The sequence below is a fragment of the Pseudoliparis swirei genome, chromosome 14, assembly GCF_029220125.1.
Source record: "Pseudoliparis swirei isolate HS2019 ecotype Mariana Trench chromosome 14, NWPU_hadal_v1, whole genome shotgun sequence".
Classification (NCBI taxonomy): Eukaryota; Metazoa; Chordata; class Actinopteri; order Perciformes; family Liparidae; genus Pseudoliparis; species Pseudoliparis swirei.
The window spans coordinates 1462222-1480690 of record NC_079401.1 but is presented as its reverse complement, the minus strand read 5'-3'; the positions used below and the strand labels follow the sequence as shown (position 1 = coordinate 1480690).

Genomic DNA, 18469 nt, shown 5'->3' with positions numbered 1-18469 from the left:
TTTCCATTGTTAAATAATTCTAATAATTATAACAATAAGATATGGATTTTTTGACAAGAGCTATGCATATTTTAATTAAATTACATAATTGTATATTTTTAAGGCCAATACAAATATTTTGTCATGCTCTCCTTTTTTATACATTGCTGGTTGAATGTTAAAAATCACAAATACAAATCCTATCTTGGTAATTGTGTACACCAATAGTATGCATTAAATATTTTATCTTTCCAAAATATTACACACACTAATTCCCAATTCGTTTTTGTATTTCTTTAATTATTGACAAATGTTACATTGAAGCCTCATTATTGTACTAATGGTTGTCGTATTACATCATGCAGTTACTGCCATACACTGTGATAAAAAGTGTATTTAAAATCATCCACATTCACTTTAATGTGTTGCACCTGTGAGTTGCTCCTCTACTTTCTTTGTGCACTACATATTACACACTACACACGTTAGAGCTTCTACTCACATCTAAGTATCAGATCATTACACAAACATTAAAAAACACAGACTGTGCAGACGTCCGACGACGCACACATAAACAAAAGAGAAGAATGACGGTGCGTTGCGAGGACGGCGGACCCTCGGAGGGGCTTCAGCTCGTCTTGTTTCTACTGAGCGGACAGCGTGCAGTAGATGCCCCAGTGGTCGCTGGTGTAGCAGCCACACTTGAGCTTCTCCATCCCGATCAAGGCCATGCTGTCGGGCTCCAGCTGCGGGACGCCGTCCCCGGCCGCCCGCCGCAGGTACAGCCGGTCGAAGCGGAAGCGGCTCTTGTAGCGGTGGTCGTTGTTGGTGTTGGCGTGAGTGTCCCACGTGTAGCGGCAGTGCTCCGGCTCCCCCAGCTGCTCCCACACGTCGCAGACGCAGTCGGGAAGGCCCACCTTGCCCACCTGAACAAGAGCATATTTATTACAGCTTTTTTTACGGCTTCATCGGAAAGAAATGACGGCAGACAAAGAGACACCGACAAACCTCAGCATCCCTCAGGTTGGTGTCTCCTCCAAACAGGGCGGTGACGTCATCGGGCACCTCTGCCATCCTCTTCATCACCAGTCTCAGCTGCCTCATCCGCTCTCCTGCGTTGGCCTTGCAGCTCTCGAAGTGGGACGTCATGAGGCAAAACTTCTGGCCTTTGAACAGCACCTGGTTTTAAAAAGAAGAATTGTTCTGGTCGGTCCACCGAGTGGAGATGAACTGAATGGTCCCGTGCACCGACCTGAGCCACGAGCAGGTTCCTCATCATGCTGGTGGTTGGATAGGTGACTATCTCACTGTCCAGCAGTGTGATTCGAGACTTCTTCAGCATCATCCCGATGAAGTAATTCTCCTTACCACCTGAACAGGTAGGGTGCACAGAATGCATCACAGTGTGTTTGGTCTGTACTGAAGTTGTATAGGTAAATGAACGAGCTGAACATGCATCTGTGGAGAAACGTGCTCTGACTGGACATATGTAGAAAACTCATTCATGAGACGCCAGGTGATCAATTTTCTCCCTCGTACCTTCGATGAAGGCGTAGTTGTCCGCCAGGTGTTTCTTCACGAAGAGGGTGTATGGTTGGATGAGCTCCTGAAGCAGCACCACGTCCGGGGAGTGTCTGCGTGGAGGTGCAATGAAGAAGGAGACGGGTTTAAACTGCAGAGGACAAGTTCGAGCATGTACCTGCAAATCCCCAAGATCTCATGCAAACTAGGTTTTTAATGGAACTCGTTGCACATCTGCTGCTCTGGTATTTCACCAGTTTCCTGCAAGGCTACACCGTAAATCAGGCGTCTGTTATTTGTGTGAAGGGCCCCTTCAAAAGCACATCAAGTGAGATCTTACGAGATTAAGTAGGAGCAGAGGCCCCTTGCTCTCTCCGGCTGCTCCTCTTCATCGAGTCCATCCACATTCCAGGAGATCAGCGACAGTGTGTTGTTGTCCTCCTCGTCCGGCTGATGCTCCGCGCCGTCGCTGCAGACAGCAGCCCCGTCCCCTGCCTCGTTTCTGCCGAACAATATTCACGGTAAATAATAGAGAATTGCATATTTTCCAGCAGAGCACGGTGGACAGTGGGAATACCTGTTTCCTGCAGGGTTTTCCTCTCCCTGCTTTCTGTTGCTTGTGGTACTGCTTGTGATCTTTCTTTCTCTGCCACAAACGTCCTCCATGATCCGAGTCCCGTTTATTAGCTCTTTAAAAGACTCATCCGAGGTGGGCTTTACCCAGGATTACACCGGTGAAGCACCGCGGAGTCATAAAGGGACTCGCGTGAGGAAATAACGCTGCACTTTCGGTTGTACGGGAAACAGCTACACGTTGACACGGAACCTTTAAAACGCTGTTGTTTCTCGTCGGAGTCAGAATCCTGCACACTCGACCGGAAACGACGCGGACGCAGCGTCGTAGCGTCGTCTGTTGCAAAAGAAGTAATAATACTCTTGTTTTTGTGTTTTTTAAATGTGTTACAAGCTGCTGTGATGGAACAATAATCCGCCTTTGAGCTTCAGATACTAACGTGGGGGAAAAAAAGTTTAAATATAATATAGAAAGTGGGAACTTTGGATGAAATAGCTCTTTTTAGCCACAGTTTAAAATCAATTTCAAAGGGGACTTGAATGGAGCGTGTCCTGCTTTATATTGTTGTCATGAAGTGACTTATTTGGTATTTTTGCGATTTTCTGAAACAAAATACCTCGTTGTGTATCCCTTTGCAGGGCGGAGGAGAAGAGCCGTCCCCCGCAGAGCTGCACCGAGGTCTCCCTCTCCTGCACGCGGGAGATGACGCGTCTGTAGCCGGCTTCCCTCGTCGCAGAGCGGGCTGTGCGGGCCGGTCCTTGGAGGTCAGTTATATGGGATCTGTCTGAAGTAATCCTCTTATAATGCATACCCTTGTCATCAATGTAAGATCATATTTTCATGTATTTAAGAATAAAAGCATTCCATATGTATATTGCCCTTACATTTCGACAATATTAAAGACCATTCATTCCCCTTTGATAACACTTTATACTCTTTGTGATGAGTTTACTTCCCCATATAAACATGTAGTTTCCTGGATAGTTTAATGTTCCTTTTAGGATGACTGCTGCCTCCATAACACTTAATAGATTTAAATGGCTAATTGACCTCTGTTCTTCTGTTCAGCGTGTCTGTGATGGAGGCCAGAGGAGCCGACGCCCTCCTGCAGCGCCCCTGGCTCCCCGTGAGCATCGGCGGCTGCCGGCTGCTCGCCAAGAGCTGCTTCGGGGAGGCGGCGTACCGCCTCCTGCTGACGGACGGGAGCTGTGTGTGGGAGGAGAGGATGGACTCCGCCGCCATCCAGAGGAGAGCGCAGGTATCGATTTGACGCTGCCGTCATTCTCAATGACCTCTCTGACCTTTTGACGGAGCGGTCCGGGTCTCTTGCCCCCAGGAGCTGAACAGACGTCTGCGGGCCAAGGTGGAGGCGTTCTTCTCCCACCTGTGTGAGGTGGCTCAGCCCTGCCTGACAGGAAGTGACGGGCAGGCCGACGGCGAGACCCAGATCTCCCTGACGCGCCAGGAGGACGGAAACATCGCGATTAAGCTGAAGAGCGAGCTGGTGGGGCTGCCCTTCTACTGGGAGTTCCACTGCACCCCCGCCCCCGTCACTGTGGTACGCTCCACGTTTCCACTTCTCGGGAGACGAGTGGACGTTTAAAAAGTGATACAGGAAGTGCGTTTTAAGAACTTGGCCCTCATAAGCCAGGCAGACATGGTGAGTTTCTCTCTGGTGCGTGTTTGTGTGTTTTCAGGCATGTGCTCAGCTGGTGCGCCCCCTGCTGGCGATGAGCCACCTGCTGCAGTGGCAGGTGGAGCAGCTGGGAAGTCTGCTGGGGAGGAAAGATGCAGAGATCCAGGACTACAGAGAGAACGGAGCGGTGCTCAGCAGAGGTAACACGCACACACACACACACACACACACACACACACACACACACATGAACAGTACACACACACTCCATCTTCTCAAGTTGATAAACTACTGATCATATTTATCAAAAACAAAGAAAAAATTCTAGAAAGGAGTGAGATGAAGTTCGTATTTTATTCTGAAAAACAAGTTAAGATGTGCTTTAGAAATTCCAGATAATGTGAAATATAAAGAATTAAATGAGGTTAAATGATAAGTAATAAACATCGTTGCTTAGGAGACATTTGAACATTAGTAATATTCACACATTTCTGTTTAATGAGCTTTTATTTTGTGTGTTTGGACCTCAGAGCGGCTGCAGACGGACGTCTTTGTGGAGAAAACGTACAGAGAGGACTTCATGACAAAGGTGAGAGGTCAGCGCGCACACACACACACGCACACACACACACACACACACACACACACACACACACCGTCCTCTCTGCTCCGCCGCTGCTCGTTAACCGGCTGCGGGAAGCGCACGATAAAACACTCCAGCCACGTGTTACCGTCAGCCAATCAGAGAGCAGGGGCGGAGCCTTTCATGATGAAATGTTTACTGTCTTCAGGTGTGGAATTTCTCATCTCTGACTGTGCATGCGTGGGTATTTCAGATCTACCTGTGGAATTTCCACTGGGTATCCGTGCTCTCCCGGCCTTATTTTTTTATTTTCTAAAATTTGCAGCTGGGTTTTTGTACGTAGAGACATGGACATCAGGGCCTCGGGGCGCTCTCTGTTTTGTTATTGGGTCATCACGGCGTTGGGCAGCGGACACTTAGACACCACAGAAGAAGAAGAAGAAGAAGAAGAAGTAGGAATGGATCAAAGTCTTCTTCCTCGTGGCAAATACCACCGGGCTGCGACGAGGCCGCCTCCAGACCGAAGTCCACACTGAAATAAAACTCGTCTGGGAAAAATGTCGCTGGGACGCGTCAAAGGGAGAGCGACACACACACATACACACACACACACATACACACATACACACACACACACACAGAATCAGCTGAAGGTGTTTGGCGTGTGTGTGCAGTATTTATCTATCAGGGTTGGGCCTGTGTGTGTGTGTGTGTGTCTGTGCGTCTGTCTTTCCAGCGACCGTTTCCATGGTGACGCTCACCACACAGGTTGCCGTTAAATTTGTTGAGCAGTTTCCCGTCTTTATGCTAAGCTACGCTACGCTAACTGAGGAGCTTCATCTTCTCTCTCCAGACATGAACGATCAGTTTTCTTCTCTACTTGAACTTCTTTGACATTTACTCAGTTATTTACGGTCCTGGGGCCAAATATCTCTACCCCCTCTTTCACCATTTCCACAAACTGTGTGTGTGTGTGTGTGTGTGCTGGCCGGTTGTGGCCTCCGTCTCCCACACCAAGGGGAGGAGGGACAGAGGGAGAGCCCATGATGACAGGAGCAGCAGCTTTTATTTTCTACTGCAGCTTTCCGTGGAGCTCCTCCCCCAGCCGTCACCACACAAACACCCCACCCAGCTCGGGTCAACATTTACATGGGTGGAATTAGCATGCGCTTCCCACTGATACACACACACACACACACACACACACACACACATATTTAACTTGGGCACAGGCTGATGCTGGTTTTACTATATTTGAAAAACCTTTTAGGATCAAATCAGCTTCCCTCAGGATGTGTGTGTGTGTGGCGGCAGCAGCTCATGACCTGACGGAGGGGAGTGTCTGCTTGTCCACATAGAGCAGGCTGTGACGCATGTTGATGGTTTTTCTATCTTTATGTCTGAATGCATGACTGTGTGTGTTTCTATCTGTGTGTGTGTGTGATGGTGACACATGCTCCTGCAGCAGCGTCACATCTGTCGGCTCCGGGTTGAATTGTCACCGTTCGGGAACGTCGCCCGCTTCCTGTTTCCACGAGATCGGTGGCTTCCCGTCGCCGCGGCGACCGCGTGGCCGTTCAGCCACATCTGAGCGGCGGCCCTCGCTCCACGCCGGCATCGCTCTGCTGAGCGGTCCCGACGAGTCAAATCCTAATATCTGATCTAAGTCGGGAGCAGGGAGGAAACGTCTTCACCCCACGACCGCACGACACACACACACTGACACACACGCACTGACACACACACTCTCCTCTCAGGGACCAATCAGAAACAAGGACTGGTTTGAATGCTTCTTAGAAGAAGGAAAACTCTCCTGCTGATCGGTGTGTCACATAAAGTGAGTGAGGGAGGAGGAGGAGGAGGAGGGTTTCCTCATCGTCTTTATCTCACCTACCTGAGGAATTCAGGGACTTGGTGGTGAGGAGGAGAGCCTGGGGGGGGGGGGGGGTGTGAACGCCTTTGATTCAGCTAAAGGTGGGGACAGCAGACAGTTGGACCTGGTCTGGTCCCGTCTGGATGACAAAATGAGACATTTGCAGACGTCCCTCTGAAATATGCTCCTGAACTGTAAAGAGCAACACACGCACAGCCTCCTCCTCCTCCTCCATCATGTGTCTTCTGTCAGTTGCACAGAGTTTCCACCGGGCTGTCCCCGGTCCGGGTCTGTAATTAGTTCCTCTGTGGCTTTGGCTGCTCCGGCTGCCGGGCCGCTGGGCCGATCCCCGGCCCGGAGCGGCGTCCCACAAGACATCAGGAGGCCGGAGAGCGCCGCGGGCGCGTGAACACGCCGCCGCGCTCCAGTCCACGAGCCGTGAGGCGGGCAGACGTCAGCCTGTGGGTCATCGGCATCGAACACTTTTAGATTTCATCGTAATCTTAAAGGACTCCGAGTGTGAAAACTATGAATGCTAAAGCGATGTGAGAGCTCGTCATCTTTTGATTGTGTGGATGTGATCAATGTGTTCCTGTGCGTCCCTGAAGGCAGAGAGGATTCTGGGAGGTTCGTGGGTGTGTGCAGCTATAGAGGTCTCACTTCGATGCCGACTCGAGTGACATCACTTGAGTCACAGGGATGAGTTGACGGGGTCCGATCCCTCCGCTCGTCTCCTCGCCCGTTTCTTTCTCTCCGGGACAGAAACCCCCGGAGGCCGTGTGGGGGGGCGTCTGGCGTGGCGGAGACGGGGAAGCTGAGGTCACGGCGAAGGAGAAAACAAGGTGGCGAGCAGTGAGGGAGAGAGTAAACACGAGGGCCGAGGAAGACGAGGGAGAGGGAGACTCCTCGGCACCAGGACCCTCACCTGGAAAACAGCAGCCGGCTGTTTACCTGCTAATAATAGAGACCCCCCCCCTCCTCCTCCTCTCACCTTCACCACATGGGGCTTTACTCTGCGCTAGGGGGAGGAGTCTAGAGGCCACCAGGTGAGAGGCTCCGCCTCCTCTCTGCCTGGAGGACTTTGTTCTGTTACAAAACCTTCCGGAACATTCCTCAGACTCCACAGGAGGTTATTGACCCGCTTTATCTCTTATTCCTCTTGTAGTTTGTTATAGAGACGTATGAACAAAGCGCTGAGCAGCCCGGCCCGACGCCGCTGCATGAGGGCCAGGCCGTCTTCACGCTGACCCCCCCCCCCCATCCACTTCCTCCCTCTCACCACGATGGTGACCACAGGGAGGAGGAGGGGCTTCAAAGGACCAAATAAGAGCCGGATCTGACCAATTGAACGTCCCGTCTGAAATAATGTGAAGTGAGCTGGCAGCCAGCGAGGGGTGGGGGTGGGTGGGGGTGTGTGGGGGTGGGGGGGGGTCAGGTATAAGGTGGGCTTTCTGCTGCACATTGCGTTCTCTGTGTCCGAAGCAGAACGAAGCCTCACCAGATCATTTACATTTATTTTTAACGATATTTGAACAAACAAATAACAAAAATAAATCAATGCGAAACCTCGAAACCTGACCGAGGAGTGTGTTCAGGAGCCCCCCGGAGCCCCCAGGAGCCCCGCTGCCCGGCCGAGACCACCGAGGCCTCCGGTCAATATTTGAGGAGCTAATTCTGAGAGTTTGTCCTCCATCGAGGGGAAAAGAGGTTTAGTGAGTAGGGAGTGTTCCTCTCATGTCACCGGAGTTTACACGCACCCTCATCCTGTGTGTGTGTGTGTGTGTGTCAGCGGTGCCAATAATGCAGCTTTGATTAGAGGCTTATCGCAGCTCCGTCACACCTCGGGCATGTGACTCCCACGACGGGCCGTAAAACAAACGCACCCGCAGCACCGAGCCGCGTCTCAACGGGACATTGTGTGTGTGTGTGTGTGTGTGTGTGTGTGTGTGTGTGTGTAATTCCATGGCTGTGTTCAGGGGACAATGAACCCACCAGAATGTGTTTGTTGTAGTTTCTCACCTCATCGTCTGACCCGTCGCTCTCGTCCAATCAGGCTCTTCCTCTGCTCCCTGCTGACCGCTCCGGCCCTCTGGGCCTCGACGCCGACCTCCGACGTCTGTACGCGGTCGTCGTTGCCCACGACAACGCCCGCAAACGGTCTTCGGACCAGCGGCCGGCAGAAGAAGAAGAAGAAGCGGACGCCGCGGCGTCTTCAGGTGCGTTGGACAGACGGAGACGGCGCCGGAGGCCATGTTGGGTTCTTTGACTTGAAGGTGTGGTCCTCGTCCTGCAGGTGGAGCCGACCCCGGAGCAGGCGGGCCGGGGGACGCCGCTGCCGCAGCCAAGATGGCCAACAGACCTGCAGAGCAACAGGTCGGACCCACTGAAGAAAAGGTCAGACATGTGACATGAAGACTAATCCTGGAGATGTTGGACAATGCTTTGATTAAAAATGCTAATAAAAAATAAAATTTCTATTAAATGGGGTTTTCTGAAGAATCAAGATGAATAATAGTTGAAAAACAGGAAATTCCTAAAACAAAGAATACTTAGAGAAATTCATGTGATAAAAGTCTAAAAGAGTGAACGCTGCTTAAAAAACGACTTCCTGTTTCCTGTGCAGCCTCGACCGGTGTCCAGAACTGCAGAGCGAGCGTCCTCCAAACCAAAGAAGAAGAAAGTGGGCCTGTTCCGATGAGCGCGAGCAGTCAGGAAGAGCTTTTTAGAAGACAACGTGCTTTTCCTTTTAAACACATTCTTATTTTTAAACTTTTATTTTGAAATTGATGTTTTTATTGATGTTTTTAAAAAATCAGGGTTTAAGATGTTAACATACAAAAGGCTTTTAGATGAAACATGCTATTGAATAATAATCAATATTTTAAACTGTTTAATTAAAGATGAACGTCATTTTTAACGCCGTTTTTGTCCGTTATTTAAATCAAAGACAGAAACACGGCGGAACGTTTAAAAGATGAGGTCTTTCATTTGAATGTCCTCAATGCTCCGGACCCTCTGTGTGTGTGTGGGGGCTCTTTGAAGGGGCCCCGGGCAGACGGCGGGCCCCGTGAGATGTTGACTCGAGGTGTTGCGGCATCTTGGAATGCCGTTGAGGTGGAGATGACACGTGTGACAAACGCCACCGAGGAGAGAGAGAGAGGCGGTGACGGGAAATGTGGACCGCCGGGTCGTTTCCAGGAACGCGTTACGAAGGCGGAGGAGAAGAGGAAGAGGAAGAGCCGTGGACGAGCTCTGAGCTGCAACCAGATAGTCGAACATGAGCCGAGCCGCTCGGTCTCGTGGGACCGGGGACTCGATGTTTTGGGGGATTTTGGAGTCAAAGCAAAATATTTAATGACGCTTCATCACGGTTTAAAGATTCTTCCTCATTTGAGACCCATTCAAGTCTTCATATTTCACTTTGGGCCCCTGAGTGACAGACTAAAGGCCCCCGGGGGTCCTCAGACCCCAGCTTGGCTCCCTGTGAGTCGTCAGCCTGAAAGAGTTTGATATGTAAAGATGGCTGAGAGGTGAAGTTCTTCAACTCATGGAACCTTTTAGTGGATCCAGATCCGATGCTGCTTCAGGTTTATCACTTGTTTTATTTTCGTGTGCAGGAACTTTAGTTTTGACCCGTGTAGAAGTTCCTGAGGAGGTTCCTGGTCCCCTGGGGAAGTCCAACGGGAATCTGCTTTGTTTTTCTCCACCTGGAGGAAGCTTCAGTTGATTCAGCTGCTCTCTGGTGGCTTGTCAGAGGGACTTCTGGGAAATGCAGGAACTCTCTCGATTGAAAAGTATCAGAACGTTTGAAGGGTCCTGGGTCTTTCCAGGAGACCCCGGAGGACAGTCTAATGTCATAACAGCGGAGAACGCGTCAACGTGCGCACCTGCTCGTGCGTCTTCACTTGGAGACGAGAGTCCAAAGGACAGAGGGAGCGCGCGCCAGCCCGGACGGTCTCGTGGCTCGGTGTGTGTCCGTCCTCTTGGCTCACTGAACACACGGAGGCGGCCGCGGGGCCCGTGCCACCCCGGTGGGAGGAGAGGCGCGCGGAGGGCAGGTCCAGCAGGGCGCGGTCTCCTTCTTCTCCCGCGGCACCTCATCTGTGTGTCATAGGATCTCCTCCATTCCTGCCAGCAGCCCTGCGCCACAGGGACGCATTGAGAGCTGACCGAGAGGCAGAGAAACCGCTGCGAGGACACCCTTTGACCGCCGTGCCCAACAGGCGCAGCCAGACTGCGCGCCGCGCGCCTCCGCGTCTGCGTGCAGCGCTTTTCTCACAGCTCCGACACAGACAGGCGGCTTTGAACCTGCCTGCCAAGATCAACTCACCTCGCCTATTTATGCCCCTGCCTCCGCGTGCACTCGGGACAGGAGAGAGTCCCCCGCTCAGAGGACAGGTTTAGGTCTCTCCGTGTCCAGCGGCGCACTGGACACTTTTACGCGCCGGGAATGGCCACTTTTGGGGGCCTCTGGAACGAGACCTGCTGCGTTACCGCCACTTTAGAATCATAAAGGGGGACCCACGCGGGGCGGGTGGGGGAGACTCATCCAGAGAAGTACAGCCACCCGCCGGGGGGCCACGCACCGGCCCCGGGGCGTAATGCTGCTCCCGACGCTGGTGACGTGCCTCGTCGCGTGCGCCTTTCTCCTCTCGCGGGGCAGCGAGGGCTGCGGGCCGGGTCGAGGCTACGGCAAGAGGCGCTCACCACGGAAGCTCGCGCCGCTCGCCTACAAGCAGTTCAGCCCCAACGTGGCCGAGAAGACTCTCGGAGCCAGCGGGAGGTACGAAGGGAAAATAACCCGGAACTCTGAGCGCTTCAAGGAGCTCACCCCCAACTACAACCCCGACATCATCTTCAAGGACGAGGAGAACACAGGTGCAGACCGCATGATGACACAGGTAACCCTCCCGGACACCGTAGTGCCTTTTAGCCATTACAACCTGCTTATTAAGGTGTTTCCAGAGCTTTGCTGGTGCACTTTGCCCAGTCTCTCAACGCGTGGACACTGTTATCTTTTTCCGCATTTCTTGTTGACTCAAGGCTCGTCCCTTAAAAACGAACTTAAGAATCTGGATACATTCAGTTTTAGGAGCCAGTAATACTCTCCATGATGAGATGACTATAATCACAGCAGGGTGCTTCTCTCTCTCTCTCTCTCTCTCTCTGACTATCCTGACTTTGTTAAATCAAACCACAGCTTCCTGAAATTAAAACGTGCGTTTTTCTTGCAGTGCTGCTTGTTGAGAAACTGATTACAAGTCGTCTGTGTTGCTCAACTCTTTGTTCAGTCGATTCTTAAACCACTGGCAGCTGTTGACACAGTGCAGTTTGAATCAGAGCTCTCCTCTTGTGCTCCACATGGACTCTCAGAGGGTCACTGTGGGCAGCGCGTGCGTAAAAGAGGGCAACCCCGTCTAAAAATGTATGGAAAAGCGGTCTCTCTTAATTAAAACACTCTGTCCTCTGTTGTACGTCGTGTTCTTTAGTGGAAAAACAGCCAAAAGTCGTATTTGGTCAGCGGGTCCTGATGTTTACCGTTTTCGTTTTTAGCCCGGCTGGCCAGCAGTCGCCTTTTGGACTGTCAGGATTATTTTTTACGACACCGTCATTGATGTGGCCCCGCGAGGAATTTATTTGACTCCCAATTTCCCCAGGAATACCGTATTTATATCTGGCTCTCGTAACCGCGGGCTTCCTCTCGGAGCAGCAGCGCTTATGTCCACAGACCCACGTGGGGAATGAAAGCGCGCGCACTCCCGTCTGGAGCTGTCACCTCACCGCGCGCACTGCAAGAAATATCCACTTCAGCTGAGTGTAACGTCCGAGATGTAGTGTGTACGTGCAAGTGGCCAAAAGCAACACGTGGGGTTGAGTTATGTCGGATTGCCCTCACCGAGAAACTTCATTTGTAAATTTAAATTATTTCCAGAATCTATATTACATTTATTTCTGTCTTTTTTTAAAAAAGAAATGAGAAAATAAATCAAAAAAGTGCAACACATGTGGAGGTAGTAAAGATGTAATCACCCACATGCACATTGTGAAATAATTAAAAAGTAAACTTGTTTTAGCGTCTCCAAAGTGGACCTGCATGTACGTGTCCACGCCGCAGCGGACAGCCTCCTGCTTGTCTGTTATACTCCGGGTGACTTCTGGTGTTTGTTTGCGCACCACACATGTGCAGAAATAGCCCCCTTCTCTTGCGCTGCAGCCGTAATTAAACCGATTCTCGCATTCCCTTCTTCCCGATCAGTGCACGCCGCTGTGACGTCACGGACGTCCTGCAGACGTGACGCGTAAACGTTGCTCCGGAGGCGCAGACCGGCGCGGTGTCCGGTTTTTAAAAAACATCCTCGCCGCGTTTGGATAGAGAGAGAGAGGCGGCTTTGTCTCGCGCACATGTCGTCCCCTCGCGCGCCCAACTAGACTGGTCGACGCCCCGCGACCCGCTCGGGCCGCTGAACGGCGCGTGTTGTCCGCCCGCGAGCCCAATGTTTGTGCAGCCAGCGGTTTAGTGCTCGAGCCGCCCGACAGAAACCCCCGTCGACCCGCACACCTTGAAAGGAAAAGCAACAACATGGAGCGACTGATTTATGAAGTCCAGCTCGGTGCGGCGACCGCAGAGAAAACACGCGCGCGCCACACGGACACCGTGAAAAGGCATCTGTGGCCCCCGAGGCGCGAGCTATTCTCATCTCAGGGAAAAGGACATTTATGGGGTTTAATCCCACTTTCTCGCCGAGGGTCATGAAGCGAGACGCTGTGGGGAAACAAGACGTCCTAGTCATGATTCCACTCGACTTTAAGTTACTTTTCTTCTGTCAGTCCGGTGCAATAAAACCTGCATCTGGATTCACTCTGAATGTCGACATTTACGAGCTTTTAAAAGCTTCACATGTTGAGTTAAACATTTAAAAACTAACATGTTACAAGTTGCAAATCAAGTAGAAAAGACACGTTTCGAAAAGAGGTTGAGTTCAAGTTAAGTAAATGAAATAACAGGTTTATTGTTCCAACACCTTCCCAGTTGTGTGTGTGTGTGTGTGTGTGTGTGTGTGTGTGTGTGTGTGTGTGTGTGTGTGTGTGTGTGTGTGTGTGTGTGTGTGTGTGTGTGTGTGTGTGTGTGTGTGTGTGCGTGTGTGTAACTCGTGCACCTTTGTGACTCCTAAACGTCTGGACTCCTCATCCTGTTAAATATTTGAAATTGGACCCACCGTGTGTTGGAACAGCGCCCCCAGCAGGCGAGTGTGTGCCATGTTAGATTAAAGTACGCGTAGATGTTATTGATCTGATGTGTGTTACTGCTCTGCTGCTTCCTCTTTAAACCTGCTGCTCTTATTTGGGTTTAAATGTCAGATTGTATTTATTAAACTCATCCAAACTGTGTTTAGTGAGCCGTTTGAGTGTGAAAGCCCAGCAGCGCCCCCTTCAGGCCAATTACAGGTACCTGAGCTCCTCCCCTTGAAAAGGGGAGGAGTTCAGGTGAGTGGAGGCGTCACTTTGGAGGAGATTAACGGAGCTGACTGCAACATTTACAGGCCGAGCCGAGGCCTTCAATCGGCCCTCTCACCTTATGTTTGCTCACCGCGACCAGACTCCAGGTTTAGAGGGACCCTGAGGACCCCTTGTTCATGTAGCAGCCCCCCCCCCCAACCCCTTTCACCCCTCCATCCATCCACTACATCGCCTCCTTTCTCCCGCCACAGAGCAAACATCAGACCTGGGGCAGCAGGGTGCATTGTGGGAAGTCTGGAGCCACAGAGAGAGGGGGGGGGGGGGGTTTTTGGTGAACTTTTTAAAAGTGTACACTTTTGGGTTCAGAGTGGGCGGGAAGGTCAAAGGTCACGTCTGTTACAGTAAATCGAACCACAAACTAAATGAAAGCGTTAGATTCTTTGAACGTTTTACTCCACAAACGACTTTTTCAAAATAAAAGCTCTGTTAGTTCGGATGAAGTTGTTCGTGGTGCACGCGGCGTGTACTTCCTGTCCACTGATCCCGCCCCTCCGATGCCGGCGTGCATTTCCCTCCAGCGCTGCAAAGACAAGCTGAACTCTCTGGCCATCTCGGTGATGAACCTGTGGCCCGGGGTCCGCCTGCGGGTCACCGAGGGCTGGGACGAGGACGGCCACCACTCGGAGGAGTCGCTGCACTACGAGGGCCGGGCCGTGGACATCACCACCTCGGACCGGGACCGCAACAAGTACGCCATGCTGGCCCGGCTGGCGGTGGAGGCCGGCTTCGACTGGGTCTACTACGAGTCCAAGGCCCACATCCACTGCAGCGTCAAGTCAGGTGAGCCTTTCAAAGTAAAAGCCTCGGAAGAGTTAGAAGCTGCTTCTCGGATGTCTCGCACTACTTTTTAAAAGTGTAACAAATGCTTCCTCTTTCCCAACCCCCCTCCTAATAATCACATCTACAGATACTTCTTAAGTACTTCTTATATAATACTTATATACTACTTAAATAAGACTTACTCCTAAGAGCCAATACATCTGTTTTAACTTAGCACCTTAACTTAAAGTTCCACTGATCTGGAAGCTTTATTCTTAATAACATGTACATTGAGCTTCATCTATTGGATTTCCACTTGAGGCTCCTCCTCCTTCCCCTTGAGGCTCCTCCCCCTCCCCTTGAGCCTCCTCCTCCTTCCCCTTGAGGCTCCTCCCCCTCCTCCCCCTTGAGCCTCCTCCTCCTCCCCCCTCATCACTAACCTTCCTCTTGCTTGCATCTTCAGCTTTTTAATCTTTCAACCGTCCTCCTCCGCCGTCTCCTCTGTCACTCGCCTCACGTTTAAGTTCTTCGTCACATTCAACAACAAGAAGACGAGTTCTCTTCCAGAAGAGGGACGTGTGCAAACCAGGAAGTGGTTTACCTTAACCAACATGAAACAATCACCAGATTGTTTTGGATGAATTTGGGAAATATGAAACTGGTTTCTGTTCCCCATTTAAATCTTTTATTTGCTGCTGCCCTCGCACGCTTCTTCACCAGCCGAGGCTCATGGGTAATGTAGTTTTTAAAGCCACCTGGAGGGCCAAAGTGTCACAAGAAAGATGTGGGAGGATATGATTAACCACGTATGGATGGCATGTTAAAACGAAGACACTTTCACATTCAGGTTCCACATATTCCTCTCGGTCTGTTCGTAATGTGCCATCCAGAAGTGCCGAAAGTCACACGGTCTTTAAACGCCTCCTTCACACATTGGTGGTAACTGAGATTTTCCTCTTTCTTTCTCCTTTTTCCTACTTTATCTCTCCTTTCCTTCCCTTGTTTCTCTCCTCCCCTCCCAGATCGGGTTGCGAGGGCCCAGTCCTTGCCTTGATCAGAAGGGCAACCAATCAAGTTGGTATTTTTATCATGTTTTTGATTTCTCCTTTTTTAATTACATTTTTTCTTTAAATAATATTCTCCCTTTTTTACTCTACATTCCTCAAGAGAGCTGAAGGGAAATCACCACAAACACTTGAACGGGCGCAGTTGCGGAAACAGCCACTAGGGGGCAGCAAAGCCCGTGACCCTGTAGGTCAACGCTCCACAAAGTAACATAATAATGGGAATAAAGAATAATAATTGGTAATTTTATGATTTTATAAAAAGTAAAAAAATATATATATATATATTTGTTTATAAAAAATTAACGATTTAAATTTTTTTTAAATGTAAAAAAACCATTTAAATATAAATTGCATGTTAAATAAATATTACAAATGTCTCACTCAAAAAGACATGCATGTTTTTAGTCCTGGACTTCATGTGATGATTAACCTGCTGGCTGGTTTTCCTGCTCTGCTCCTTCCTCCTTCAGGTTATCTTATCACCTGGCCTTGGCTTTCTACCTTCCCCAAATATTTACCCCCAGATAGACTTGAGACGGTCCTCGAGTGTCGCTTTGTGTACCATAGAGACACACACACACACACACACACACACACACACACACACACACGGTCCTGAGGAGCTTTTATCTGCTTATTGGTCCTTTGTGTCCAGAGGAAGAAGTCAATGTTTAGCTCAAAGGGGTTGAAGATATGTAAATGTGTGCTTCGTATGGAAGCCGAGTCGAGATGATGAAACTGAAAAATAGAAACATGAAAGCTCAAATACATTTTATAGTGTTTTAAGTCACAGTGGAAATGCACATTTCTAAATCAGAAATAATAAGATGCTCTAAAATGATGAAAAGTGAGATAATATGTCAAAGCGTTGAAGTTAAAACTATAAGATATGAGTTTTTAGTTAGTGTAAATATAATATCATTCAAAGATCAAAGGATACAACATTTAAATAATGAGATACAAAGTGATGGATTACATTTTCTCAACATTGTATCTTTTGAGCTTCAGGAACTTTGACCTCCTTTTTCATCTCCTGTGTGACCTCCATTTCACCTCCTGTCTGACCTCCAGTTTGACCTCCCCGTCTTTCAGATCACTCCATGGCGGCTAAGTCTGGAGGCTGTTTCCCCGGCGAGGCCTCGGTCACGCTGGCGAGCGGCGCTCAGAAGTCCATCGGCGAGCTGCGGCCCGGCGAGCGCGTCCTGGCGTCGGCCGGCGGCGGGGAGATGGTTTACAGCGAGGTTCTGGTCTTCCTGGACCGCGACCCCGAGACCTGGAAGCTCTTCTACACGCTGCACACGGAGGCCGGGGCCCGCCTCTCGCTCACCGCCGCCCACCTCGTGTTCGTGTCCGAGGGGAACTGCTCGGAGGGGGCGGCGGCGGGCCGCGGCGGCCTCAGGACCGTGTACGCCGGCGACGCCCAGCCGGGACAGTGCGTGCTGGTGTCGCGGGGGGAGGCGGGTCGTCTGTCCCGGATCACCCGGGTCAGCACCGGTGGGAGCCGGGGGGCGTTTGCGCCGCTGACCCGGCAGGGGACGCTGGTGGTGGACGGGGTGGCGGCGTCCTGCTACGCCGTGGTGGACCGGCACTCCCTGGCCCACTGGGCCTTCTCGCCGCTCCGGCTGATCCACAGCTGGACCGGGTCCACCGGGAGCCACCGGGACGGGGTGCACTGGTACTCCCGGCTTCTACACTGGTTGGGGAGGGTGCTGCTGGACTCGGGACGCCTCCACCCGCTGGGCGTGGCTCAGGGCGACAGGTGAGGAAGCTCACATGGGTGGAGACTTTAAACTGGAACCCAGGAACCGGTCTGAGCTGGACCACGATGGACCACCTATCAGATACGTGTGGGTTCCTGCTGAGGCATGATGGGAGACTTCTTTAAGGAGGATCTGTGAACGGAGATGAACTAAAAGACTTTCAGTGACTCTGTGGAACAATAATCTCGTAATAATCCCGTAATCTCCTTTTAAAAACACCTCGTCGTCTTCAGGTGTTCTTAAACTTTGGATTTAAGGTCTGAAACATGTTCAGGTGCAAAGTACTGATGCTTCTTATTCAGTATTCAGGTATTCAATAGCATATGTTGAGGTGTGTGTGTATATATATTTATCAAAAATTAATGGTTTTGACAATATATTTAGGGTTTTTAAATGGTTAAAAAAAAACATACAAATGACTGAAAAACCACCCTGACATTTAAATGAATAACATTTTTTTACCACTTAAACAATGAAGACATTATATTAGAGATACCATAGTATGACCGTGAATTACCCCCAAAAATCAGATTACAAAACTTTTAATTGCATCACTGAATTTTCGTCTTAATTGAAAATGAACGCAGGTTTAAGATGGACTGTAAATCAAAGGGTGGTTTTCATGCTGTTTATGGGTCTGAGCCCATAAACATCCCTTAATCTGTGAAGAAACTCCAGAGGAAGCCTTAATATGACACAATCCTTTCATTTATGTCATGATTTTCCTTTTGAATATCAGAAAAACATAACCAGCATCTTAAATCTGTCATTAATTGATTTGTCAAATGTAATATGTCAATAAAGGGAAAGTTCTTGGTGCATGTTTTGGTTTAACACTCCAAACATGCAGATGATGAAGTTTATATATCATATCACAAGCCCAGTGAACTCATTAATAATGGGTTCATTCGTGGTGTTCAGGGACACATTGAAGGGATTTCGTGTCACAGTGAGTCCACTGGTCTTATATTACTGCTTTAATACAGAGTTTAGAATACATGATCGTGTATTTAAGTGTTATTTGTTTACAGAAATCCATAATGTTTCAAAGTTATTTTGGGTGAAGAGAGATGAAAAGATTTATTTTTTAAATTAAATTATATGTAAATGAGTGTGTGTTTTTTCTCTGATCCGCCGACACCTGATGAGACGTGTGGATGACCTGCTGACACGTGAACGCACCACCACCGACATCTACC

At 50.0% G+C, this 18469-nt stretch overlaps 3 protein-coding genes across 4 annotated transcripts; 2 read left to right on the top strand and 1 right to left on the bottom strand.

Moving 5' to 3' along the window:
• Positions 1-258: 258 nt before the first annotated feature.
• LOC130204459 (tyrosyl-DNA phosphodiesterase 2-like) lies at positions 259-2316 on the bottom strand. The gene is made up of 6 exons (XM_056431206.1): positions 2078-2316; positions 1841-2002; positions 1519-1613; positions 1232-1350; positions 988-1158; positions 259-905 (listed from the first exon to the last, which is right to left on the bottom strand). The coding sequence occupies exons 1-6, from the start codon at positions 2164-2166 to the stop codon at positions 624-626; spliced, it is 918 nt and encodes a 305-aa protein (XP_056287181.1). The 5' UTR covers positions 2167-2316; the 3' UTR covers positions 259-623.
• Positions 1965-9083, top strand: nhej1 (nonhomologous end-joining factor 1). 2 transcript variants are annotated; one of them, XM_056431205.1, is made up of 9 exons: positions 1965-2021; positions 2713-2838; positions 3143-3332; positions 3411-3632; positions 3772-3910; positions 4241-4299; positions 8220-8382; positions 8460-8560; positions 8790-9083. In XM_056431205.1, the coding sequence occupies exons 3-9, from the start codon at positions 3153-3155 to the stop codon at positions 8862-8864; spliced, it is 939 nt and encodes a 312-aa protein (XP_056287180.1). In that variant the 5' UTR covers positions 1965-2021; positions 2713-2838; positions 3143-3152; the 3' UTR covers positions 8865-9083. The 2 variants fall into 2 exon arrangements, with proteins under 2 accessions (XP_056287180.1, XP_056287179.1); XM_056431204.1 differs by lacking the exon at positions 1965-2021 and adding an exon at positions 2352-2424.
• Positions 9084-10320: 1237 nt separating this feature from the next.
• Positions 10321-18381, top strand: LOC130204758 (indian hedgehog B protein-like). The gene is made up of 3 exons (XM_056431720.1): positions 10321-11067; positions 14203-14464; positions 16603-18381. The coding sequence occupies exons 1-3, from the start codon at positions 10768-10770 to the stop codon at positions 17271-17273; spliced, it is 1233 nt and encodes a 410-aa protein (XP_056287695.1). The 5' UTR covers positions 10321-10767; the 3' UTR covers positions 17274-18381.
• The last annotated feature ends 88 nt before the right edge of the window (positions 18382-18469 follow it).